The sequence below is a fragment of the Ammospiza nelsoni genome, chromosome 6 (assembly GCF_027579445.1).
Source record: "Ammospiza nelsoni isolate bAmmNel1 chromosome 6, bAmmNel1.pri, whole genome shotgun sequence".
Taxonomy (NCBI): Eukaryota; Metazoa; Chordata; class Aves; order Passeriformes; family Passerellidae; genus Ammospiza; species Ammospiza nelsoni.
The window spans coordinates 53,876,588-53,902,547 of record NC_080638.1 but is presented as its reverse complement, the minus strand read 5'-3'; the positions used below and the strand labels follow the sequence as shown (position 1 = coordinate 53,902,547).

At 43.2% G+C, this 25,960-nt stretch overlaps 3 protein-coding genes and 1 non-coding gene across 7 annotated transcripts in view; 1 reads left to right on the top strand and 3 right to left on the bottom strand.

The window, feature by feature from the left end:
- TECPR2 (tectonin beta-propeller repeat containing 2) overlaps positions 1-3,374 on the bottom strand; it is a 42,702-nt gene extending 39,328 nt beyond the window's left edge. For both annotated transcript variants that reach the window (XM_059474367.1, XM_059474368.1), the window contains exon 1: positions 3,293-3,374. The gene's annotated coding sequence lies outside the window, so the exon portion shown is untranslated. The remainder of the gene's footprint in view (positions 1-3,292) is intronic.
- Positions 3,375-3,424: 50 nt separating this feature from the next.
- On the top strand, positions 3,425-10,297 carry CINP (cyclin dependent kinase 2 interacting protein). Of its 3 annotated transcripts, none has more exons than XR_009418630.1 (6): positions 3,425-3,458; positions 4,703-4,871; positions 6,062-6,188; positions 7,711-7,840; positions 9,319-9,596; positions 10,249-10,297. XR_009418630.1 is itself a non-coding variant. In XM_059474647.1 (5 exons), the coding sequence occupies exons 1-5, from the start codon at positions 3,452-3,454 to the stop codon at positions 9,519-9,521; spliced, it is 636 nt and encodes a 211-aa protein (XP_059330630.1). In that variant the 5' UTR covers positions 3,425-3,451; the 3' UTR covers positions 9,522-9,640. The 3 variants fall into 3 exon arrangements, 1 of the variants encoding a protein (XP_059330630.1); XR_009418631.1 differs by having other exon boundaries at positions 9,319-9,600; positions 10,249-10,266; XM_059474647.1 differs by lacking the exon at positions 10,249-10,297 and having other exon boundaries at positions 9,319-9,640.
- A 2,020-nt stretch (positions 10,298-12,317) lies between these two features.
- On the bottom strand, positions 12,318-23,022 carry ZNF839 (zinc finger protein 839). Its single transcript, XM_059475382.1, has 8 exons — positions 22,492-23,022; positions 20,699-21,601; positions 18,768-19,019; positions 17,945-18,037; positions 17,441-17,593; positions 16,186-16,326; positions 15,405-15,543; positions 12,318-13,724 (listed from the first exon to the last, which is right to left on the bottom strand). Exons 1-8 carry the CDS (start codon positions 23,020-23,022, stop codon positions 12,733-12,735), a joined length of 3,204 nt encoding a protein of 1,067 aa, XP_059331365.1. The 3' UTR covers positions 12,318-12,732.
- Positions 23,023-24,085: 1,063 nt separating this feature from the next.
- Positions 24,086-24,159, bottom strand: TRNAI-AAU (transfer RNA isoleucine (anticodon AAU)). Its single transcript has one exon. It is a non-coding gene; the product is annotated as a tRNA-Ile (tRNA).
- Between the last annotated feature and the right edge of the window lie 1,801 nt (positions 24,160-25,960).

The following is a 25,960-nucleotide window of genomic DNA, read 5'->3' as shown; positions in this document are numbered from 1 at the left end:
TTACATCTCTCAGCATCCAAAGCTGCTCCTGTAGCTGGAACCATCTCACACTCCTCAGTAACCAGAGGACTTTCCAAGCCCTCAGAATTCACCCTCTTTCTTATTTCCACCACTTATTCTTCCAGCTCAACTAAACCATTAAAAACAGAGTAACTGATTACCAGCTATGGAAATGTGGAAATTTTTATTATCTGGAAAAAGACTTTTCCTCATTTCTCCACAATAACCCTTCCTGTTACCTGATGTATATTTTGGAAATTTACATTTAATTTTAAAAAAGAGAAAAAAAAGAAAGCTTGACAGGGGTTTTTCTTACTACACACAAAAAAAAAAAAAAAAGGAGGAATTACTTCTTGTCACATACTAAGTTAAATTTGAAAACTCTGCTGTTAGGTAAGGGCTAAAAGAAGATTCATAAAATTTATATACCATCTCTAATAGCAAAGCAGTCAACAAAAAAACTTAATATTTTGTTCTCTATAATCCATTTACCCTGTACAATCAAAAAAAAGGAAAAATTTATCAATGAACTATAATTTCTTGACATTGCACACAAATTAGTTTCATCTTGAGCTGTTTACAGACTAACAAAACACTTCTACTGATTGTGTAAAAACTTAAAAGTGAAAACTCAAAACTTTTAATAAAAGTACTATAATATTAGGGAATTTTATCTACACTAACCAAATGTATAAGGGACTAAAACATCTCCCATATGGCCTATACATTCAAAACATCTGCACAAATGCCACAATTCTCTGCTTTTGAGCCTAAAGTCTTTAATATCCCTCTAACAACAGCTGTGTATCACATGTAGTCTGTAACAGCTTTAGGATTAATTGTTATCTGTTTTTCCTACCTCATTAATCAAAGGCAAACAGCAGATCTAATCTATTTTCTCAGGCAGATTTTGGAAGTGGATGCATGTGTTCAGTCTGTGTCAGCCACAGTTATTCTGAAGTACACAACAGCCATACAGGGCAAAGCAGCTGGTGCTAAGCAGCTGCCCTGCAGAGATAGAGTGGAGAAAAACACCACACCAAAAACAATCACCAGAGTCCTTCTTTCTCAACTTTCAGACTTCACAGTTTCTTCAATACTGCATTCAAGGTCATGCTTTGAAAAATAGCTTTTTAAAATTTTTTTTCCCCTGGTCTTAGGAATAAGGCTCAATGCTGCCTAACAGAGACATCTAAAGTGAGAGATAATCCTGTGCTTCAGCAGACAGCAGTGCCCAAAGGTTCAGTGCCAGGATATGCCACAGACTGACTGCAGGAAACTAAAGCTGTCACTGCATCTCTCTGAGCCCAAGGGTCCTGTTTGTACTAGAGGGACAACAGCCCCATAAAAAAAAAATCTTTGACATGAAAACTTAAATGTAAGTTCTTCAGAGCACAGACAAACTCCCATATGACCGCAGCTAAACACAAGAGTCTCTGTTCTCAGCTAGATCCTGCCTACTAAAGAGAAAAGCAGTTTTCTTTTCTAATACTTCTCCCACACGCAGCCCCAGAGCAGGCTACCCCTCTGTCACATCTCCAGAGCTTTTCACAGCACAGTGCTGCAGAGCAGAGCACACAAACACACACCCTGCCAAAGGACCTCTGCTTCACGTGCCCTGCACACAGGTCATGGTTACCTGATTAACTCACACTTGGCTTTACACAATTCATTACATGTTGCATTTTCACCTTGTGAGAAACTCACTCTCTGAAATTTTAAAAGTTTAATAAGGGATAAAAGGGACAATATCCAGCACTGGAGTGTTTGGGAATATGCCAAAAACACACAATTAGCTTAACACAGTGTTCTTACATACTGTTACATTACAGGGGATAAATAAATACTCATAAGAGTTTACACATATTCAAACATTCCTGTGAGTTTAGGAACTCTTTTGCTTGGCTTTAACCTTTAACTTGTCTGCATGCCATCTTGTAGATTAAATCAATATATTTTATTTCTTCTTGAGGCTCCATTCTGTTGTTTTGACACTTTCCAATAACTAGAGAGTCAGAAGCAACCTTCTTCTCTTGCTGTCCTGGTTCTTGTCACTGTTATCTTATCATTCAGGTAAGATGGTCCACAAATGTGAGAAACCACCTAGCTATTTCACACCATTATCTGAGCTAGTTACACAAAAAAAAAGCATTTTAACATTACATAGTTTTTATTTTAATATTATGCTAAGACCTAAGATATATATTGATCACACTATTATTTATATAAGCTATAGGGTACATACATAAATCGACAGGTTATATTATATCAAAAAAGCAGTTAAAAGGAATTATCAATTGTACTATATCAAAATCTTTGCGATCAATAACTTGCAAAAGCAAATATATAAATGCAAAAGCCAATAACTACATTTGTCATTTATAACATGGCTCAAACTAGGTTTGTTTTTCTTCGTCTGTGACATAATAAAAAATAAATAACAAAACAAAGAATCTAGATGAATGATGCGGAAAGGGTAGAAAAGGGGAACCTACAATCACTGCACATCCTTATAGAGATGGGAAAATTCAGCTGATGGTCTTGTGACACCCTATGAAACCTTCACAGAATTCTGGAATGCTTTGGATTAGAAGGGACCCTAAACACCATCCAGCTCCAAGCCTCCTGCCATGGGCAGGGACACCTTCCACCAGCCCAGGCTGCCCTGAGCTCCCTCCAAGCTCGCCATGAACACTTCCAAGGATGGAGCACCCACAGCTTCTCTGGGCAACCCGCTTCAGCGCCTCGCTACTGTCACAGTGAAGAATTTATTCCTAGTACCTAACATAAACCTGCTCTTCTTTCACTGTGAAGCCATTCCCGCTTGTCTTAACCCCCCCCCCCCCAACTTAAACATATTTTATTGAAACACACACATATGTCTCAAACCTCTCCTTCCCACCAGGTGCCTTCCCGCACCTGTGTGGCTGCAGCCTCTGCCAGAGGGGGACAGAGCCCGTGGCTCCCGGCCGGACACCCATGGGGCTGCCTCGCCTCCCCACCGGCTTTACCTCGGCTTATGCCGGATTTACCGCCCAGACACAGAGCCCCGGCAAGGGGAGGGCGACGCAGCCGCCCCGGGTAACGCAGCCGCCCCGGGTAACGCAGCCGCCCCGGGTAACGCAGCCGCCGGAGCCCGCCCCGAGTCTCCTCACCGAGCGCTGCCCGGGAGCGCCGCCCGCAACAGGCGCCCGCAGGCGGCAGGCCCCGCTGGCGGCGCTCGGGGAGGGGAGCGGGACCGGGCCGGCCCTGAGGGGTCCCCCCAACTCCGCGGGGACGCGGCTGCACTCACCGCTCCGGGGCGCGGGCTGCGGCTCAGGGAGGGCGGCAGGGAGCGGCGGCGCCGGGCCCCGAGGCGGCGGAGCGGCGGCGGCCCCGGTGCCTGCGCCGCTCGGGGGCCGGGCTGGGCGGGGCCGGACGTGAGGAAACTTCCGCGGGCGGAGGGGTCGCCATGGCGGGTGAGTGAGGGGGGAGCTGCAGGGAGCGAACGAACGCGGGAGTAGCAGGGGGCAGCCCGAGGCGGGGTCCCGGAATTTCTCAGCAAACTAACGAGGTTTAAAGCGCCCGTGGTGCTCTGCCCGCCCGCCGGGCTGCTGCTGTCACACCCCGGGGTACACCGTGTCCAGCACCTCGCTCGTGTGGAACGGGGGACCTCATTTGTTTTACCACGTCTCTGTATAAATATCTAAAGAGTGAGTGAGTGAGTGAGTGAGTGGGTGTTAAAAGAATTGAACCGGGCTCTTCGTAGTGGTGCCAGCGAACAGGACAAGAGGTAATGGGTAGAAATTGATGCACAGGTACGATAAACATGAGGAAGAACTTCACTGTGCAGCGACCGAGCCCTGGAACAGATGAGCCAGAGAGGTTGTGGAGTCTCCTTCCATGGAGATATCCGAATATCCCTGCAGAACCGTCTGGACACAATCCTGTGCCGTGTCCTCTGGGGTGGCCCTGCTTGAGCGGGAGGTTGGACCAACTGACCCACTGGGGCCACTCACAACCTGACCCAATCTGTGATTTTGTGTGGACTTTTTCGATGTGATGAACTCTTTTCAGGCATCTCTGTGGATAAAAGTTGAAGCCAGCAAACATTCAGGCAGGGCCTTGGCTTTGAGCCCTGCTTTGGCTGCCAGGGCAGGGCGTGATGTGCAAAGGTGGGGCTGCTTTGTGTGATCAGAGGAGGAGCAGAGGGTTCTTACAGCTGTCTGCTCTCCAAGGAGATACCATGAAATGAGGGCTTTGTGCCCAGCAGTAAAGCACCCACCACCTTCAGCAGGACTCAGCCTTTCCCCAGACTCTTGCAGCTCACATGTTGCTGTGAATTAATTCTGACATTCATGGCATGAGCACTGCACACATGCCGTTGCTGCCATGATTTCTCTCCGTCGGGCACTGCGTTAGCATCTGACTGTCATTTGATGTCAGAAGACTGCTAGATCTGCCAGCACTACAAAGCCACTGCTGTCTGTGCTGCAACTGCACAGCTCAGAATGTGCTTCACTTGCTTAATAATGTGGTTTTCTTGCAAATAGCAAGAGATGAGGAATTAGATTTCATGACCAAAGACAGTTAGTGTAAATTCCATTTTACTTTAATCAATATTTACCAATAAAGCAGGAAATCCTTCACACAAATAGCTGCTGGACGCTGATTTGTTTCTGTATGCTTTAAATGGTTTCAATATCTTAATTTTCTCATACAGCAAAAAGTCCTCCTGATAGTACTCCAGTAAGGCTTGTTTTATCTGTCAGTGCAAGAAAAATTAAAGATAATGCAGCAGACTGGCATAATTTAATGATGAAATGGGAGAGACTGAATGATAATGGATTTACTACAGCAAACAAAATAGTCAACATGAGGATCAGTGAGCAGTAAGTATGCTAATGCACACTTAATAAAGATAGCATAAAGATTGCTTTTATTGAGAGATTAATGTTCTTTCTTCACTAGAAAGTTCTTTTGGGGGGATGGGAAAAGAGCATGTCACAGTGGATAAGCTAGCTCTTAGATCAAACTCTGCAGTTGCATTTCTTTGGTTACATAAACTATTTACATTCAAATAATGTCTCATGGTAATGATATTTGCAAAAAATGGGAAATGTTTATTTTACATAGTCAAATGTAACATATTTTAAATACTTACATAATGTACCAAGTTAAAAATGAGTTCTATAAATCTCAGCCCATGTGAGTTTCTTTATTCTCTTGCATGTTTTACAGTGAGACATAAAAAGCTAAAGTCAAAAGTTGAGAATATTTTAAGGAAGTATCAGTGATTTGTACAGATAAAAAGTTTTAATGGTGACAACTTAAAACCAAGAAGGAATCCACAAAAATACCACACCACAACCACCATTAAAAAAAAAAAAAAAAAAACACAGAAAAACTGAAAAAAACCCACTTTGGTACAGCTTTTATTTTCATGCTGTAATGAGAAACCTTAACTAACAGGGCTGTGAGCAGCTTCTCCAGATCCCTGACAGCTGAAGAGGGTTTGTCTGACAGGGTTCTGACAGGTACAAGCTGAGCAATATTTTGCTGTAATGGTGCCAGATGTTGCTTTTGCTCTTTAGCAGCTCTCTCTCTCCAGTCTGAGTTTTCAGCTGGTGTGAGTCTGCCAGACTGGGCAGGTGTCTGCACACTGGCTGCTCTGGGGTCACACATAAATGTCTTGGCTTAAACTTGCACAAAGATGAGTTTGTGGTGAGGCTCCAGATTGTCCTGTGGAGCAGCTGAAGCCTGGGCATACCTTGTTGGTGATGGGAGAACAACCTCCAGCACAGGGGCAAGGTAAAGAGGGAAAAGGTGTTATCTTAACACCTGCAAATGTTTGTTCAAGCACATGTTCTAAGGTAGAGTGGTTCTGTTTTTCTCTGAAGATTATGGTACTAACCCCATTTGCCCACATGGCCAGCTATGCTTTGTGCTATTTTTATGTAGGAATTGTCATGAACAGCCTGTGAGTGAGAGAATTTCTAGGATCAGACCACAAGGATTTTAAATCTGCACTGCTCAAGTAAACCTATGTGTAGTTCTTTATGCTGCCTCATGTTTGTTTTAGATTTCAGGACAACAAACTGGAGATAGCATGTGATAACAGTGCCACAGAACCTGAAAAGCCAACCCCAAAATACAATGAAGAGCTGGACAATTGCTGTGCAGAATTACTTGAGACCTTAAAGCAAATGGTAATACTCATTTTTCAGACTTAGTAAATATGAATCAATTCCAAGCATGCTCAAATAACAAGGAAAGGTCCTGAAGTATTTATTGTAGGCAGAAAATTGGGATTTTCATTCATAGTTCTTTGGCTTCAAATTTAAATGACTAAAATCCAGAGTGCACCATGTATTTGGTTGATGGGTAAATTTCAAAGTTGATTTTACATCATCTGTCGGCTTATAGTTCTACTCCCCCCTTTATAAAGTGATGTGGAAACAAATCATACACAGAATGCATTCCAAAGCTGCACCTGTTTTCTGTTTCTCATCCTGGATATTCCCTCTGTTTAGAACAAAAGAAACAGCAAAGCATAAAGCAGTGCTCTACCTGCCATCAAATCCTTGCAGCTGTCTTTGATCAGACATAATGCAGTCATATTTTAGCCTTCCTGCCTTCATTTGCTGTGCAGATCTACTTCTCTGGAGAGTGGAGTAAGATAATTATGTAACCCAACATTTTTTCTGGATACCTTGCTAGGAATTAATGTCACCTGTCAGTTTGACAGGAAGCAAGCATTTTTTTTCTGCCAGATACTGTAATTTAAAATTCCCGTTAAAAATAACTTTTACAGCCTGTTGCCAAAGTGGAGGCCCATTAAAAGAATGGTAGATGTAGGGTTTTTTTTATAGACAGGATACAGACCTGCAGTGTTTAGAAAAAGCAGGAAACTGGCTAGATTTCCCTCAGATTTTTTTCTGTGGGGAAAATGTTTGGGGATTTTTTTTTCCTTCATGTACTCTTGTATTCAGACTACAAATGCATTGATAAAGTTTTTACTCTTCCTGAGGAACAGGAGTCAAAGCAGTCAGTGTTAGATTGGATACTAAAGATAGCTACTATGATCTAATTTATTTTTCATTCCTTAGGAGTTTATACAAGCTTACAGGTTCATAGATGTATCTGTGTTTTAGCTGCTTGATGTTAAGATACTGCCTGCAAGCTTCATTTTGGTGTAAATATTCATACCCAAATGCACAAAGTCAGATGAACATGAAGGAAGTGGATGGAATTACCTATTTTTGAAGCAAGCTGTTAGATCACCCTAGATATATTGTCAGTAGTAGCTTGAGCTGCTTTTCTCACCTGCTGCTGATCTTTTGAAGTGAAAGTCATCTTGATATGGTAATGTACAAAAAGATCTTGAGAGGGCTTGTGCTGTTCAGGTGTGATGTTTTCCCCACTGCTAAATTGCTATAGGAAAACTACAGAGGTGAAAAAGTGAGAGAGCTTTAGTATATTTCTCCATGTGGGAAACAAAAGAATGTCCAAAAGAGTCATTATCTACAGTGTTCAAAATTTCTGTGTATCTCATATTAAGTCTTTATATAGATTCCAGTTTTGATTCCTGTCTGGAGTTAAAAAAATGCAAGTTAGAAATGTCAATATTAAATAGCCTTCATAAATAGTGTGTTTTCAAAAAATGCTTAAGATCATGGTAGCCTAATATTCCTGAGATATTCATTAATGTTCCATGTTCATCATTTTCAGACAAAAATACAGATGAAAATGGAAAAGCTTACTTCAACTACTAAAGCAATCTGTGACTTGGAAACATTCCACCATGGAGCTGGGAATTGCAAGGCTCCCTTCTTTCATACATGGCCCACATCATACTTCTGTAAGTAAAATATTGATTATCTTAGCTAATTACATTGTGTCATCAGTGTCATCCAATTTATGTATGACTGAAAAATAAGCCCTCTTATCTGGATGTCCTGCCTGAGAGGGAGAGAGTGCTGTCTCCTTTACAACTGACTAATCAATAAACACAGGAATGCATCACTTGGTTTAGGGTTACTGCTGATGACTGCCAAGCATTGTCTGGCATGCAACAATTACAGCATAGAACCAAATTTGCCAGCAGCTGGCAGTGTCCAAGCTGCAACAGCCACATCCTCTGCAGGCAGAGATGAATTTGCAACTTGCTGATGTTAAGCTGCAGGCTTAACTACTTGACTTGTTTCTTGACATTGAAATTAAACCCTTGAATGCAAGAGCAAGCTATACCTCAGTTAATTCTCAAGCAGCCAAAGAAAAATACCTCTGATCTCAGTGTCAATCAAGACAAGTAAAGAAATGTTACACTCTACTGTTAATATTAATTCTTTTAGCATTCACTTGATGGCAAAAGGTACTGCCTCCCAGCTGGTATTACCCCAGTTTTAAAACTGTCTGAATTCAAGAGAAGCCTGATTGCATGCAAACCAACTGCCTTCTTTGTGAAAATCATACTTCTGTGAAGCTCTGCCTCTTAATTCACTACCACAGTTTAGCAGGAATCTTAATGTATCAGTTTCTGCCAGCCTCAAAGAATAAGAATGACAAAGACAACTGCTGTCAAAACACCCATTGTGACTGAATCATTTAGTGATGCTGTCTACTCCATGAAAGACTAAATCCTTCTGAAGGCAGTGATAGTTCAGGCTAAGGTAGAAGCATAAAATCAGTCTCTCTTTAAAAATACTTTGTGTGATTATTTTTTAGGAATTCAAACAATGAAAGATTACAGATGAATTTTAATCTCCCTACCAGTTTTACTAACATAACTAGTAACAGTTTTTACAATAAATGCTTCAGTTTTGGTCTCTTGGAGTTTTTTTACTGTTGGGGTTTTTTTACTGTTGTTTTTCACTATTGGTATTACTTATTGGTGATCATGCATTGCTGAAGTGCTTCACAGCATGTGAGGGCATCCTTAAGATTAGCTAAAATCAAGAATAACTCTAAATGTGAAGCTTGTACTACAGGATAGCATTATCAAATTTTAAAATCAAATTTCAGTTATATGAGGAATAAACTGATTATTTTACAGGGGGTCCTGAGAACCAATACCACTGCTTATTCTATAATTAAATGTGGGCTCATGTAAAAATCAGCAGTGTGTAAAATACATCCCAAAGCTGAGGAGATTGTTTAGCATTTTATATTCTAATGTAAAAACATCATTAATGCTGTAATAAAATGTGGCTAAATTTGGGGCATAGCTTATGTAAGGTAGGTTTTTTTAATGATCCACATATTACAAGTATAATTTAGCTTTTAGAGAATTGCTGGAATGTTCTGGTCAATGTGCTTGGGTTTGTCAATCCATTTCAGATGAGGTTTGTCTGAAGCTGTCTGAAATGTACAAGAAGGAGCTACAACTCAAACAAACAATTGTACAAGACATTGCTCATTCTGCTGACCAGGATCTGATGATGGTGTATTTATCCTCGTGGCTGTACCAGCCTTACATTGACAACAGCAGCATGCTGCTGCTCGAAGCCATGCTGCTGGAAACAGGACACAGGCAGTGCTAGAATTCCAGAGGTTACATAGCTGCCTTCTAGGGGTGCTAATACGAAACTGAACTGGCATGTTGCAAGGCTTACCAAGTAAGTTGATTTTTTGTAAAACTTATTAAAAATATTTTTCTCTATTCATAGTCCTTACTTTGTCTCAGCTGGTACACCTTTTTCTGTGTTGGACAAGCTAGTTTTGGTTGTTTTTATCTATTTTAAGGGCAACACTGAGGTCACAAGTAGGAGGCTAAGTCCTCTATACTCAGAAAGAGGTAAGCACTGCTTGGCAATCTGGGGGATTCAATGCATTTAGAATCTATAGCAAAAGATGTTACCTCCTGCCAAGTCTGGACAGCCTAAAATACCTACATGGTCCCTTTTGCCACAGAAATTCAGCAATTCTTGATCTTCCATGGTTTTGGGGTTTTTTTGGTTTTTTTGCAAGAATTAACAGGGCAAATGTTTTTGTAATTCATTTATAAGTGGAGGAAAGGAAAGCACAAAAAGAATCCAAAAGGATCCACATAGTTTGGTATGTGATTTTGAAATGCTACTACAGACAATAGTACAAATTCTGGTTTGGTTTTGACTCTGGTGTTGTTGGGTACTTCACCCTCAAAGAGTGATCCAAGCTTGAACCAGCACCCAGGGAAGGTTTTGTACAACTCAGCATTTTACAGTCATCATATAATAAGGTCTTGTCTCTTTTAATTAATTTTAACTTTTTTTTTTTTTTTTTTGGTAGGAGATGTTTCATGAAAGCATCTGTGAATAAAACAAAACCTGCTTTAGTCAAGGCTGTGTCCCATCTTGTTTGCTCCCTGTCATAGTGCTCAGTGAGTTTTTCCTTGGGTTACTGATACTGATGCCAAGTGGTTTTGGTTTGAAGGTGTCTGTCCTTCTGTACTGATAGGAAAAGCAAGGTCACTTAACTCATTAGCCCCAAGCTGAAACCTCATAAGCTTAGTAAGGGAAATTCATCAGTTTCCTGCAGTAACAGGACAGACAGACATGAATTGATAAGTTTTCTTTAAATGTTGTTCTGTTAACAATGAGGTTGTTTCTGGCAGCTAATGAGAGTTCCATTCTTAACCCACAATTTCAGCATCTAAAAAGAAATTCTGCTGTAGCTCAAGGAGAATAAAGTTAGGAACAGCTTTGCTGGGTTTTGTTATTTTTTCAGTGGAAATGTTCCACTTAGTTTAACAGCCACCTTAATTCATCTGAGTTGGGCCAGACCTGTGTCACTATGGAAACATCTCAGTACTTCAGAAATATTTTCCAAGGAGAAAAGATTGATTCACATATAGAACTGTTCTTTTAAGATGAGAGTAGGTGTATTATATTTCCCAGCATGTGCAAATTGATAGGGAAGGCAAAATTGAAGCAAGTTTTCATTTTCTCCACAGGTGGAAATTGTGGTTTGCTCTCATTTCTTAAGAGGAAAAAAGCTCTTCAGGAAGGGGTTTTCATATTCACAGACCCTCTTGCTTATTGACTGTTGTTGGGCATTGGAAGATTACTGCAAAATCATTGCAGAGATGTTTTGTCATTCTAGCTCTAGGCAGTTGATTGTTATATTTGTAGCTCTCAAATATAATTATTAGACAGTCAGTACAAAAGAGTATCATAAGGAATTGCTCACTGCAATGAAAGACTTTGAAAGACCAGCAGAACTTTGCTTTGTATGTTACCTTCACTTACAAGGTAGGTGTGTATCCTCTGGCAATTACCACCTCTTAAAAAGAGAGGGGAAAAATCCCAAAACAAACAGTAACTCATTAATAACTCATTAATGTATCTTTCACAGCTACTCATAAAAGGCAACGTTTTGGATAATCAAATTCATATTCTACTTAAACAACCACAAAAAAACACCACCAAACAAAAAAGCCTACCCAACTATGTTTAAAAGGACATAGTAGAACAGTTTATTTAATCTGTAAATTGTCTTCTGTTTAGATTAAATTTTAATGTTTTTCTTTGTGGTAACAATACCATGAAAAAAAAAATCAGTGTTCATATTCAATTTAAGAACAATTCTCCCATCCTTGGCAGATCTGTCTGATTGTCCCAGTAGTTGCATCTATTCAGCAATGAGGTGACAAACACATTTTAAGGATGTTACCACTTTTCAGTAATGTCTGCTCATTTAATGTTGTTCTTTTTCACCTGCTAAACTTCTTGAAAGAAAAGACAGTGCCCTGGACAAGATGCTGGTAGGAGGTCTCTACAAAACATACTCTGATCCAAGGATCATATTGAAAGTATGGCAGAAATTCAAGTAATTTGCCAAGTTTTCTCCCTGCCTAGAGCAACAGTCCCTTTGTATTATGATCAAACAGTAAAAGGTAGTGTGGAGTTACTGCAAAGGTTGAAGTGTAGAACATAAAGGATGCATCATCTGAAAGGGGGAAAAAAAATTGTAATACCACTCTAACAAAAATAGGCCATGACAGACTAAAGCAAAAAAAGAATTTGGTACCTCGTTAAGGAAACTTATATCACTACTTATGCATTTTCCCATTTATGTCTATGTAACAGCATTTTTTAAAGGTGTGGCTGAACATTAGACAAGCAACTTAAACACATTTCCAACTGTTCAGTACAAATCAGATCTTTTGAGGCTATTTTTGTCTCAACTCAGTGAGTGCTTATTTCAGTAAGGATCAGCTAGGCTGTCACATTGTTCCCAGAATGCACAAGTTTGTGGATTATACTTAAACATGCTCATTTTTCCAGGCAGATTTATGTGCATCAAGTCTAGATGCTAATGAAAATTCAAGATAGCTTTTAAAAAGCACAATAACAGCGTTTTGTAATCTCAGTGGCACAGAAAATGCACATTTTTAATATAGCTTTTATTTTACCCATATACAGCTTGCCAGTACACAGCACATCACGGCTGCACAGCAGTACAACTTACTGCATTTTGAGATGGCTAGAGAGAAAAGGAATTACGTAACAAAAGGGAACAGTGCAAGTTTTAGGGTTGACAGGATTTCCACTTTCCACCCATCCCCAACATATAAAGCAAATAGAACAATGTTAATTCTAGAATTTTTGGTTGCAATGCTGCTAAATTTATATAAACATAAGTTATAAAAAGTACAGGGCATAGAAACAGTTTACAAATAAGTTAAATTTCAATTATCTCAGTATTCACATTAGAAAAATATACATTTTATAATCAGTCTTTTCCAGAAGAAAGCTTATAGGGTTTTCTAATTTATGGCTCCAATTCACTTTGAGAGAGCAAAATATCTTCACTTTGGCCACCTGCTTCCATTGCCAGTAGTGCTTCCACTGTTTCCAAAGGTATCCCTTGGGGCGTGCGGATGTGCATTGTAGTACCATTGGAATCAGTCACAATGACGATGCCTTCTGCCTGAGACAAAACAGCAGTGTCTGGATGAGACAAGAGAAGCCCATCTGAAGTCTGAATGAAAATCTGTTCGTGTCCCTGAGACAAAAAATCATGGCTCTCATCAGAAATCTCAAAAGCTACAGTTCCATCTACAGTAACTGTATTTGCCAGCTCGTGTGCTTCCTCTGTCCCACAAGAATATTCACTGTGGTGTTTGAAAGCGTTTTCCTGGTTCCCTTGAGCAGACAGGGAAGCTCCCTGGCCAGGGTTCTGGTGTGACTCAGCCTGAGCACTCTGAGGGTAGTTTATTGGCACAACGTTTGTTGAAAAAACCTTCTCAAGTTCCTGTATCTCATCAGTCACATCAGCATTATGTTGCTGCTCAGAATGTTCTTTAATTGCAAAATTCGGGTTTTCTTCTTGCAGCTGATGATATTGTGGACTGTGACTATTTTCTGCACTCGTTGTTAGGCCAGTGCTCTGCCTGGCCCCTGCCTGCTCCATCAGGGAGCCGTGGAGCTCAGGAGCTGCCGGTGCCCCTGCTGTGCTCCCGCTCACAAAGCGCGCCTGGACCGGCCCGGCCGAGCCTCCTTCTCCCACAGGCAGCACCACTCCGGGGTGCAGCAGGGATCCTTCACCTGCCAGGCCTGCTCCCTGCATCCCTGCAGGCTGGGGATACTCCATCCTCGTTTCCACAGTCTGGGAGAAGGTACCTGAATTTGCACCATCGATTCCAACTCCTGAATCAGCAAGTGAGTTATGTTCCTCTGCTGTCTGTAATGTACTTCCAGTTGAACAGCACGTGATATGCCTGTCTTCTGAAAGCAGGATTTCTCCATTTAATGGATTAAAACCTGAAAAGGGGGAAGAAGTATCATTTTGTTGGGCAATCTAATATTGCATGCCAAAAAACCTATATTTCAGCAATAGTTTTGGAGGAAAAGCTAGACTACTTCCCTGCTTTGCTTCCCCCAGATTAGCAAACCTGAAGCACCTTACAGGAGTTTCATAGAACTTCCCCATGAGAAAGTCATTATAAAATATAAATATACAAATATAAAATAATAAATATATAAATACTAAAATTATAACTTTAAAAATATTTAAATTTCCTTATTTTTGAATAGTGGTAGTTTGTCAAGTATTTCTGTATTAAGACACTTTACATTTAGAGGCAGCATTTTCCTGTTCATCCTGAAAACAACCTGGGCTCAAAGGCAAGCTCAATTTTGTCCCATCTGTCATGCAGCCAGTAATATTAAAAGATAAAGACTTTACCAGGCACAAACTTGTCAGCTGCTCACCCTCATCACTTTTAGTAAATTGATGGAAGCATTTAAACTTCTGTTTAAATTTCTATTCCTAATCAATCTCATCCTGAACTCGGACATGTCATCAGGTTGCTACATATTGATTAGCTGTGCTAAGAGCCCCAGCAGCACTTTTGTCCTGTACCAGAAAAGGTAAAAACCACAAGGAATGCAGTGTTCTACCATTTACTTGACCTGGACCTGACTAGGCTGCCAAACCCTGAAAGTAGTTGGACAATAACTACTAAGCTGCAGTAGTATGAGCTGTCAGACTTTAATAATAAAGCTCAAAATGAACAAGTAAGTTGGTTTAGTTTTGGATTTTTTTTTGTTATGAAAGATACCACTGCACAAAGAAGGAGACTTAACACTGCAGAGAGGACTATTTTTAACATTTTGCACTGTAGACTAGCAAACACCCTACTAGCAGGTGCAAGCAAAATGTAATTTTAAAAACTCCTAGCCCAGAAGAAAATCATAGTGCAGCAAGAAGTAAGCATGGTCATGCAGAGAGCCTTTCAGAGAAAGAAAATGTAATGGAGGGAGACAAAAATAACCATTGACTGAAAGGCATACAAAGGGCAAAGGCACTTAGAGCAAAACCAAAACAAGGTATTTACAAAGTGGATGGTACTGATAGACATATCTTACTAGAGATTTACTTCCCTTTCACTGTTACCCTCCTAATCTGAAGGGCAGCAGGATGAAACATGACGAAGGAATAAAAAGAAAGGCAACCACCTGAAGACTGTGGTGCCAAATGGTGCCTCAATTCCAATACAAGATGTATTCCAATGATTGATACAGGACAGCCTATACCTGCTCTCCCTTTCCCCAAAGTTCCACAAAGCTCTGGTAATTGTGCTGTTGTAGCTGGCTGGGGCCAGAGGAAGGATGTGCATTGTGCATCCTCTGCTCTCCCCCAGCTGACACAAAGGTTGTGCACTCAGGGGGACAGGACAGACAGGGAGCACACAGCAGAGAACACTACTATGCTCATAAATAGTATCAATCACTGATTATCATGCATCCAGCACTGAGCTACTGCTGTCTGTATCATCTGTAACTTTTCCCTCCTCATGAGGCCTTTCCAGTTAAACAGCTGCTTTTGAAGGACCTGGGAAGCAAGTTAAGAGATGAAACTGGAAGACAAAACCACGGTAGCTTGAAGAACAAAGGTTTGTTCAGCTCCTCCATGAACAGAACTGGGAAACCTGAAGTTACCATCTTTTCCAAACAGTGTACACAAATTCCCACTCCTTTCTTTCACTTCATCTTGACTGGCATAAGCATTGTTCACATTTTCTGTTACATCTTCTAACTTGGTCCTTTTGGCTGGTGGCAGCAGTTCTTCCCCTGAGCTCTGTCAATACAAGAGATGATAAGCTGCAGCCTGTAACAGCTGACAATATTGAAAAAGATAACTGTGGGAACATCATGGCAGTGAACTAATGATCCTCGAAAACAGGATTTACATTAAAGGTCTTCCTAAGAGGTAAGGATTTAAACACAGCCCTCACACTCTGCCAAAACTCCAAGGCAAAACACAGCTCTCTGCTACAATTATAAACAGACTGAAGCTCATCAACTGACTTGTCAAAAAAAAAAAAAATAACCTGTTTTCATGCCCCTCTCTCCAATTAGCACAGCAATGAGCAGTGTCTGAACCTGCTGTAGGTTAGGTCATGTCCTCTAACACAGGCTGGAATCTGTGGAGCCCCCAGTTACCAGCACCTCAATTAAGTTCTTTTGACCTGTAAGTCTTTGATACTCTGTCCTGAATGCTACCAAGGGTCTTCCCAAAGCCCATACTTACTGTGCTAGTTCGTATGCCCTGCTATGGTAAGACAGCAGAGAGTATTTTCAGTATTTCTGAACACCACAAAAGCTTTACTTTAACATGACTCAGATAATATAGCATGATTTTCTAAGGAATAATTATGTATTTTTAAAAGTTTTAATCGGTCTTAGATTCACTGTAAATTTTCACAAAGCTGTTCCATACCTCAGCTGACCGTTTTTGTCCCAGTACATCCACAGGCACTTGCTCACTGACCATTTTAATGACACATTGTGAATAAGGGTCTGCACCTTGCATCTTCTGTTCTCCACTGAGTATTTCTGCGATTCCTAAAGATTCAGCAACCTTCAGAAACAGATATAAGGAATAAAGGAAAAGTTAGCCTCTCAGATCTGAATACATACATGCTGAATACATGCTGAAATACAGATTAGTTTTCTGAAAACTGAACTAGAACTACATCATGTCTAGCCTGACAATCACCTCAGCTCAATGCAAGTATTTAGACTCCCATGTTTTCTACCAGCCTTCACACTGACACATGAACATCACCTTCATCTGAAGGCAAACTTGAAAGAATTATGGTTATATATAGAATCCAGGGACAGTTACTCAGAGCAGTGTTTAATAAAGATTATTGAGGTACTCCATCATATAAAAAATATTTAAATTTTCTGTTTAGAGGATCTCTGTGTAGTTAAGGATTTTCCCCTCTCCTCGTGTTCCATTCCTGTGCTTAGTCCTTACACAGATGTGCTACCATCCAGCTTCTCAAGGCCAGGTTGTTTTGGGGTTTGGTTTGGTCTTCTTTTTAAAGAGCATCATTCTATATTCAGAATGCACATGAACACAGAAGAGAGCCAAGAAAGAGGTTTCATCTGTCTTTCTAGATACAGCTCCATAAACAATGGATCTGGAGTCACTGAAATAATAGTTTTCATTTTATAATGTAGTCACTACCTTTAATGTTTGTTAATGTGACTGTGAACTGCATAGATGCATTCAGTTTGCCCCCATTTTGCAATGAAATTACCTCTTTAAATCAAGGTCACTCGTTTTAAATATAGACACACACCCCCCCCATTCCCGATCAAACATCAGGATGTACTTTGATTAGTGGTTAATGCTAAATAAACCTTGCAGTAACATGCAGCTTCCTACTACTCTAGATATGCAAGGCAGGCATCAGCACTGCTAGAATTGGTTTTTATCTTTCTAGTTGTATCCACTGACATAAACTAGAATTGAAGTTTTATTATGGATTTCTTTTTCTTCTTGCTAAGTTGTTGGACTTTCCACAATAATGCGTATTTTTGCTAATTAAAAATCTTGTTGTTTTCAAATAAATTTACCTGCACGAGAAAATTAATTATCACAGAAAATTAAAAATGCAAGGCATCTCACATAAAACAAGCAAACAAACCAACCAAACATAGTTCCAAACAGAGTGCTTTATTACCTTAGCATCTTTTATTTCAACAGGCTGTTGGCAATTCACAGAATCAGAATTACTGAGGTGATCGTAAGCCATTTTCTTTACCATGTTATGCAAATCTTCAAACTCCCTGTACACATCTGGAAAGTAAGCTTTGGCTGGATGTCCTTTTTCCACCTGGGAATAAGAGGGGAATAAAAAAGGGCTTGTTTCTCCCTCCCCTATACTTTAAAAAAAGATTAAATTAAGATCTGTCAATTTTGTTCTGTTCAACATTTTAAAATAGAAACGTTTAAGTCAAAAGACTGTGGAATATTCAAAATGCCACTGAACCAGGCAGCAAAAAGCAAGGCTTTGAGTTGAGACCTACCAGAGTTTTGCCTGTGGAAGACTGAAGTGATGTGTGGAACATCTACATGCTGCACAACATTAATTTAGGAGATTCAATTATGTCTCTAAAGGAATCTTTTTACGTGTACTAATGGACATATCCCTAAAATAATTTAATATTTTTACATAAAAACTCACCTTCATCAAGAGGAATTCATACACTGTAACAAGCTTTGTAAGACGTGGGAGAGCCAGCTCCATTAAATCTTCATTATCACATTGTTGTATTAGCTGTCAAAAGCCAGAATGAGATTATTAGGAAAAAGCAGCCCACACATTATGCACCCCATTTTCAGAACATAAAATATCACTACTTTTTTTTTGAAAGATATGCTGTATGTTTAGGCAGCTTTAAGAATAGATGTAAACTAACTCCAAAATGGGGTAAGTTACAAAACCTCAGAATAGGTTTTACTACTCATGTACAGCCAAAACTCAGTCCCACAAATGTTGCCAATTCATAGAAAGAACAGCAACCTCAGTAGCTTTAGTGGCCATAAAGGATCTATAACACACAGAAACCAAAGAACAAGTTGTGTTACTTGGATTTTAACCCCCATTCTATCCTCCCCCAAGACCTTTGTGGGTTTGTTTTGCTGGTTTTGGGTTCTTTTCATTTTTATTTCTTTTACTGTGTTGGAGGAGATACTAGTGGTAGCTAGTAACTTTCCTTCCCCAGAAAAAGGGTAGCAAGAATATATCTACATGTCAGAAGTCTCTTTCCAAACCCAGTTCCCATTTTCCTTTTTCCAGTTTTCTGCTGGAAGTATTTTTTTCTTAAAAGACAATGTTTTCTTCTTAGAAGCCATCTAAGGCTTTCATCTTGTCCATACATAAGGATGTAAAAAAAAAAAATAAAAAATTTTAAATTATTCATTGAAAATAAACGATAAAAAAAACGGTGTGGGAAATTCAGGTGGGGTAAAAATACTTGCAAAGTAATTGCAGAAGAGAACCATACCTCTTTTAACCTAGCTTTTCTTCTGAATACATTGTGTTCTGCTGACACACTACTAAGTGACTTTGAAGGGGACTGACCAGGTCTGCTAAGCCTTCCAGAACACCTGGACCTTCCACCCATCCTGGGCCGACCACGTCGCTTTGGTCGTCGGGGTCTTCCAGGTCCTTGTGGGGTTACAGGTCCCCGGCATCCTGAACTGCTTTCATTTGCTTGTTCTGCCAGCAGGTGGCTGCTTTCCTCACACTCTGGTGCCTTAATTGAAAGGAAAAGTCGTTATTCACCATTTTAAACAGTTTTGAGGAAGACAGTTTTAAAATTAAAACAATAAATAGCATATTGAAAAAATGCATAGCTGGATACAAGCATAACTTGCAAAGAAAGTTGTGGAATAAATCCAACACATGAGTAAGACTGCTACTTCTGCATCACATATATGCCATTATATGCAAAGGTAGCATTTTTGAACCACAAGATGTCATACAAAATAAAAAGATTAAATAAACATAATGAAAGAGGTGGTTTAAGTGGGTTAAATATGTTTAATATTTTTGAAGTAAAATATATCCTCTTTAGATAGAGGTTGTAGAAATAAAACTTAATTAGCAGTAAAACATAATTTGGGTTTCATTGTAACTATGTCAAAGCATGAAGACTTTATAAGAAAGGCAAAAACTCTGACACCTGAACAGTGACAAGCCCAGTAATTAAATTCCAAATGTACTGCCCAGTTACTACACTTCAAAATCCTGTCTTCCCTAGGAACACAGCTAGGAAGCAGCTTCTGTTATAAGATCATACAGAAAGTCAAAGTGCCTTTTATAAGTTTAAGTTATGATGATCATTTCAGTGTTCAAAGCAGTGACTTCTTACTTAAGCATCTTCCCCTTCCAAGACAGAATTTCTAAGAATGTTCCAGCATTTTTCAAGAAATTAGTTTATAATAGTACTGAGTTACATCAGGCTTCTTTGCATAATCTGTGCATTTGCATCCCAGTGTTCAGTAACTCCCTACTATTCTACTGATTAGGAAAGCTCTATAAATGGCAAATTTATGTCACTTCTATCCAGGGATTAAATTACTAAATTAGTTCTAAATTTGACACAGGATTAGGGGTTGAGCATGGGGATCTTGATTGGCTTCCTGTCTGTATCAAACTACAATAATTCAGAGAGCAGACTTAAGTAGTCTGCAATTCTCTTTTTCCAGAGATGATAACTGAGTGCAGAGGATGAGGGAAGGTTTGCTTGCTGTAAATTTTCACTTTCCTCAGAACAACTTCACTATTACAAAGACAAGTAATAAACATGACACCCCTACATCTAAACAAGTACTTTATCCTAACCAGCAGCTGCATCAGCTGCAAAATGTTGAGAGTGATTTCAATATTAAAAGAGAAACTTTTCTTTGAAGTGACCAGCCTAGAACATCACAGGAAAAAATTTGCAGCTGCGGCAGCTTCTACCCTAGAGGGTGGAATTTCACCAGTGTTTGGTGTGCAGTGTTTCAAAGCCTCACTTTGAAAACCTGCTCTAGGAAAAGCTGCAGTTCACTGTTGTGTTCCAAATAAGAGATTTTTCTGTGATGACATTAGTTCAGCAGCAGATGTGTTGCTGTCATGCTAAAGGCTGTAACTGAACAACAGTGTTCTTATCCAAACGCAGAGAAGAATGTCATTTATGCAGACAAGGTGAAAACCATATGTCAGAAACACAGTAAGAAATGATCACTCAGTGAAAATTTAGTTGTGTCTGTGCAAGAGTGCTATTGCTGCAGCACTGCAAGAGACAATTTGATTTTTAAAGGACTTTAATGGGAAATTTGCCTAATGTAGTCTATCAGCGGATATTTCTGAGCAGTACAAGACTGTGCAGCTACAGAACTGCCATTCTACTTTCCACAGAATTGACAGATTTTCTAAGTAACACTTTACCTGTTCTCCAGCCTTTGAATGAACAGTTTCTTCCAGACTGGTAGCCAGTGCTTTTTCATGACTTAAAGTGACAGCAATTGAATCCAAATGTGCTGGACTCATCATTTCCTCTTCCACAAATATACTTCCATTAGGCTTATTTAGAGGTATTTTCTGAGGTGAAGGCTCCAGCTGTCCATGGTCTGGGTTAAGTTTATAATGTCTTGCTAATCCTCCTTTTCCTATGTAAGATTTTTCACAAGTCTGACATTTAAATGTCTTGGGTTTCAGATTATAATTTGAAGAACTGAATAATGCATCCTTTCCCTTCACCTTTCCTTCTTCATCATCTTCTATACTCAGCTCAGAGTAGTCATCAGAATCAGACTGATGACCATCAGCCAAATCCTCCATTTTAATGAATTTATAATCTTTAGCTTTGTATTTGGGGGGGCGTGAAATCCGTCCAGAACGAGTTTTCACCTTCAAGGATTTCTTTAACTTGTCATCCTTTTGCTTTTTTTCAAGGCTTGGTGTACTTGCTGAACTGGCTGCAGCCATGGCAGGTTTTGGAGACCTTGAAGCTGATGCTGTGGCACAAGAAGCCCTCTGTCCATTCACCATCTTGGATGGGGGAATCTTGTCCCCAGACACCCCGTGAGATGGGAAAGGCCTCTGCATAAGCAGCTGAACCGGAGACTCAGAAGAACTATGCAGGAGTAGCTGCTGCTGCTCAGTTCCTGAAACAGGCTGTATCCTAATTATCTGGGGATTAATAATGCCAACTCCTGGTATGCTGGATTTCCTACCAACTGGCTGACTCAGCGTTATAGTTTTGGACTGGATTGGTGCCAATGATGTCATTGGCCCTTCAGTTTCCTTCATCTGTCCTGGCTGAACTTGGACACAAATGGCTTCCAGCTGCTTTTGTGGAAAAAAGGAAGAGTTGCAGTTACACAAATGTATTTATTTATTAATAAATAAATACAATATTTATTGAGATAATACACATATTCCCTTAAAGCAAAGCATGAAGAAACCGCTGCACATCATTAACTTTCCATCTTAATGCATCAAAGCAGATTCCCTTCCTTCAAGCTATGGGTTTTCCTGCACATTTTCTGCTGTGACTGCGGTTCAACTAAAGCATGTAAAGTTTGCTCTGAGGCCATGTCACAGCTTTGTTTCCTGCTAGCAGGCCTGTCTGGAGTAGCAGAGTCAATGCCATCACTAAGGCACGTTCATAACCTTCAGCAAACCCCACACGGGAAAACTACAGTCTGCTACAAGATACAGGCCAAATACCCAGTCCAGCACATCCTATAATGTGTGTTCAGTTCACAAAAACTTAGTGGTGATGATTCACAGAATCAGATGCTACTGTTTATCTCCCTCACAGTTTCCCTGCCTCATCCAAATTTCTGCTTCAGTTCAATCACTTCACAACCTACACCCCAAAGGGGAGTTGAAAGCCCAGGGACCTGCAAGAGGCATGCAGTAACTTCCTGTGCATCACCACTTAACCACTAGGAAACAGCTCTTCTAAGCTGTTCTTGGCTGCACGTGTTGTCAGACTGAAATACTGACCACAGCAGCTATTAGCTACATTCAAACACGGATTTTCCTAAACCGCATTGAAAGCTGTGCCTTTGAGCTACGGGAGCGGAGTCTACACCCGAGGGCAGGTGTGACTGACGAGAACGACAAAAAAAAAAAAAAAAAAAAAATTATTAGAAAGGATTAAACCCGCGAGAGCCGTGGCTTTCATCACCAACGGAGCGCCGCAGCCTCCCTCCCCCCAGCCCCGGGGTTACCTTGTGCGGGAGGAGGCGGGCGGCGGCCGCGGCCCTGCCCTGCTGCAGGGCGACCTGCTGGGCCACGCTCTGCAGCTGCCGGGCGGCGTTCTGCATGATGCCGCCCGCGGGGCAGGGCTGCGGCGGGGGCGCCGCCGGCTTCAGCTGCTCCTGGGCCTTGCTCACTTGCTCGATGACCCGCCGGAGCTCCGCGGGGGCCAGCGGCGCGGCGGCGGGACGGGCCGGCGGGGTTGGCCCGGGGCTCTCCAGCAGCCGCCGCTGCTCGCCGGCACTCAGCCCCGCGCCCTCCGCCGCGCTCCCGTCCGCCCGCAGGTACAGCACGGGGCCGCTCGCCGCCGCCCCCACGCCGGCTTCCAGGGCGGCCAAGCTCTGCACCAGCTCCTCCGTCACCGCCAGCAGCTCCGCGCCGCCGCCGCCCTCCTCTCGCCCCGCCGCCCCGCCGGGGGGTGCCCCGCGGGTCCCGGGGGGCTCGTCCTCAGCGGGTGGAGGGGGCGGCAGTGCCCCGGCGCCCCCCGCCCCGGGAGCCGCCATCTTGGCAGGCGCGGGCGGGCGGGCGCCGCATCGGCGGCTGCCCCCGGCGGTGTCGGCAGCGCGGGCGATGCGCGGGGCACCGGCGGCGGGGCCAATGGCGCCCCCGGCAGCGCCCGCCGCGCCCCCCGGGGCGGGGCCGCCCGGCGCCGACGGCGGCTCGTGCGGGCTAAAGCGGCGGAGGTGCACCCGCAGATCCTGGCCCCGGTGGGGCTGGACGCGGGACCCGCGGGCGGAGTTACCGTGAGTTGGGTTTGCCCGCGGTTCGCGCTGAGTCTGTACCGAGTCGCGGTACAAGAGGGACATGGAGCTCCTAGAGCGGGTACAGTGGAGAGCAGTGGGAGATAGCTGAGATACCGGAGCGTCTGTGCGTCTGTCTCACGAGGAAAGGATGAGGGGGATCGCGCCTTTCCAGTCTCGAGCAGAGACGGCTCAGCGGTCACCTTGTGTCTGTGTACAAGTATCTAAAGGGCCTTGTGCCAAAAGGATGGATCCACGCTCTTCTCGGAGGTGCCAACCTCTGGGATACGACTGATGCACAGAAAGTTCCACCTGAACATGCGGAAGAACTGAACTGTGCGGGTTACCGAGCACTGGAACAGGTTGCTCAGAGATTGTGAAGTCTCCCTCAACTGGCGATATCCCAGAACGGTCTGGACGCAATCCTGTGCCGTGTGCTCTAGGACGAGTCTGCTTTAGCAGTGACGTTTGGACGAGTTGCGGTCTTCTCCTAAGTGACCCATTCCGTGAATGTGTGCTCCGTTTCGGGCGGCGGAGCGGGTGCCACGCGGGAAGGACAGCCCACACGGCAGAAAAGAGCCCGAAGGGTCACCCGAGCCCGCTGTAGCCAACCCAGAATTCTGCCGGGGCCGGCCGGGCTCCATCAGCCGCAGGCGCGCAATGAAGCTCGGTCCGTGCCCTGGGCGCTCGACCCCACACAGAGAGACAGCCAGACACACACACCCCCCACTTGTGCAATGATCACGCCGCGTCTCAGCACAACCGCGTGAGGTGGGTGGGAATCGCTGGGACGAAAAAAACACGGGAAAGAAAAAGGGAATCCGAGTGGCCCGTACGGGGATCGAACCCGCGACCTTGGCGTTATTAGCACCACGCTCTAACCAACTGAGCTAACCGGCCACTGGATTAGAAAGCCGCCGCTGGGAGTAATAAAGACAATCCTGTGCCAATGTTCTACCTTTCACTCGAAGTGGTGAAGGCGACGGACTGGGCGAGGAATCTCCTCGTCCCCAGGAGCACCGGACCTGGGCCCGTGCATATGGAAACACACGCTTATCTCCTCAGCAACACCAAAAGCAAATCGGAAAACTTTTCCCTTCCTATAGAGAGATGCAGCGCCCGGTAGGGAACAACCGTAACGCGGAATCGGGGACAACTTCACCTGTGAGTCAATAGACTAATACTTCTTCAAGTTTACTAAGATATGATTACAGTTTCTTTTAATTAAAATATTTGAACATTCTTAAAAAGCATCTACTATTCTGTTCAACACGCTACAAGGATTTTGTTTTGCACGGACAAAAAATTCACTGTTTCCTGGTGTTTTGATTTTAGTACATATGCTGTACAGAAAAGAACTTTTCTGCCCACCCTTGAAGCCTGCGTTAAAGCACAGGATGTCTGTTTAGCAAGAGGCAAACACCGGGAGGCGGAGACAGGGAGGGGATGACACAGATCTTCAAAATGCAGATTTTTGGAGACAGCTCGGTGAGAACACAGCCCCTGCTCTCTCCCCGGGCTCTTCTCTGTGCCGGGCTGGCGGTACGGCGGCTCTCCCCATCCCGCAGTGGCGCGCAGGATCCGCCAGGGATCAGGCCATCACCGGGGATGAATCTGAGCCTGCCGGGGCGCTGATCCGGCCACGGGAGCCTTGGCAGCAGACAGGGCCCGCCGCTGGATTTATGGAGCACGTCTCTTGTCCCAGGGGCTCCCCTCCTTAACCCCTCACCCGCGGGCGGCTCAGCCCCGCCATCCCCGGGGAGTCGGGACGCCAATTGACACCTCGAGGCGAGGTATTTCGAGTTTTATTCTAGTTTGCGCAAAGCAGAGAGCTGGCTGGTATCACACAAAAGTCTAGCCCAGTGATCATCAAAACTTTACACTTGCTATATACCTTTTAACAAACAAAGGCATCAGCATTCCTCGGTTACCAACTACGTAAGTTTTCTATTAATTAGTATTCAAACTATTTGGTAGTAACATCTCGCTTCTCGTGCTAATTAGTCCGCAGGCGCAGTTCTTTTTTTCCGGTTGAGTCTGGGGTCCCTTCTGGGTAGGTGGCCAGTGGGTTGCGACCTCACACTGCCGAAATTAAGTTTCCCCCAGTTACTGCTCCATTCTCCTGACTTCAGTCCTGATGGCTCTCGTCCAGACAGCCCATTCACCTTGGGATTTTCTTTCCTTTTCCTAAAAAAAAAAAAAAAAATTACCCGAGGGTGCGACTTGCACAATTCCGCCGCACCTGGGCGCGCACCTGCCGGGCAGGGACGGGGCGCTGGCACGCCGTGCACACTGCGCATGCGCTATCCCCGGCCGTGCCGTGTGCAGCGGGCCGCGGCGCGGGGCCAGCGCGTGCGCGGTTGCCGGGGCGACCGGAACACAACATGGCGGCTTGAGGGGAGCGCCGGGAGCGGGGCCGGGTCGGGCCCGGCCGCTGATCCTCCAGCCCCGGCAGCGGCGGGACGGCGCGGGAGGCACAGTAAGAGGGTACGGGGAAAGGCCTCGGGCCCTTTCTGAGGGGTGATGTGGGCCCGGGCCCTCCACGGAGGCTGGCGGGCACGGAGGGGGCCGTGGTCTTAGGGAGCCCCGCGCCGAGGGGGCTGTGGGTGCTTCTGCCGGCCCTGGGAACGCCGAACCCGCGGCCCCTGGGCAGCTCCCGGGGCTCGCATGGCCACCCTGCTCTCTGCGTCCCACTCCTCCG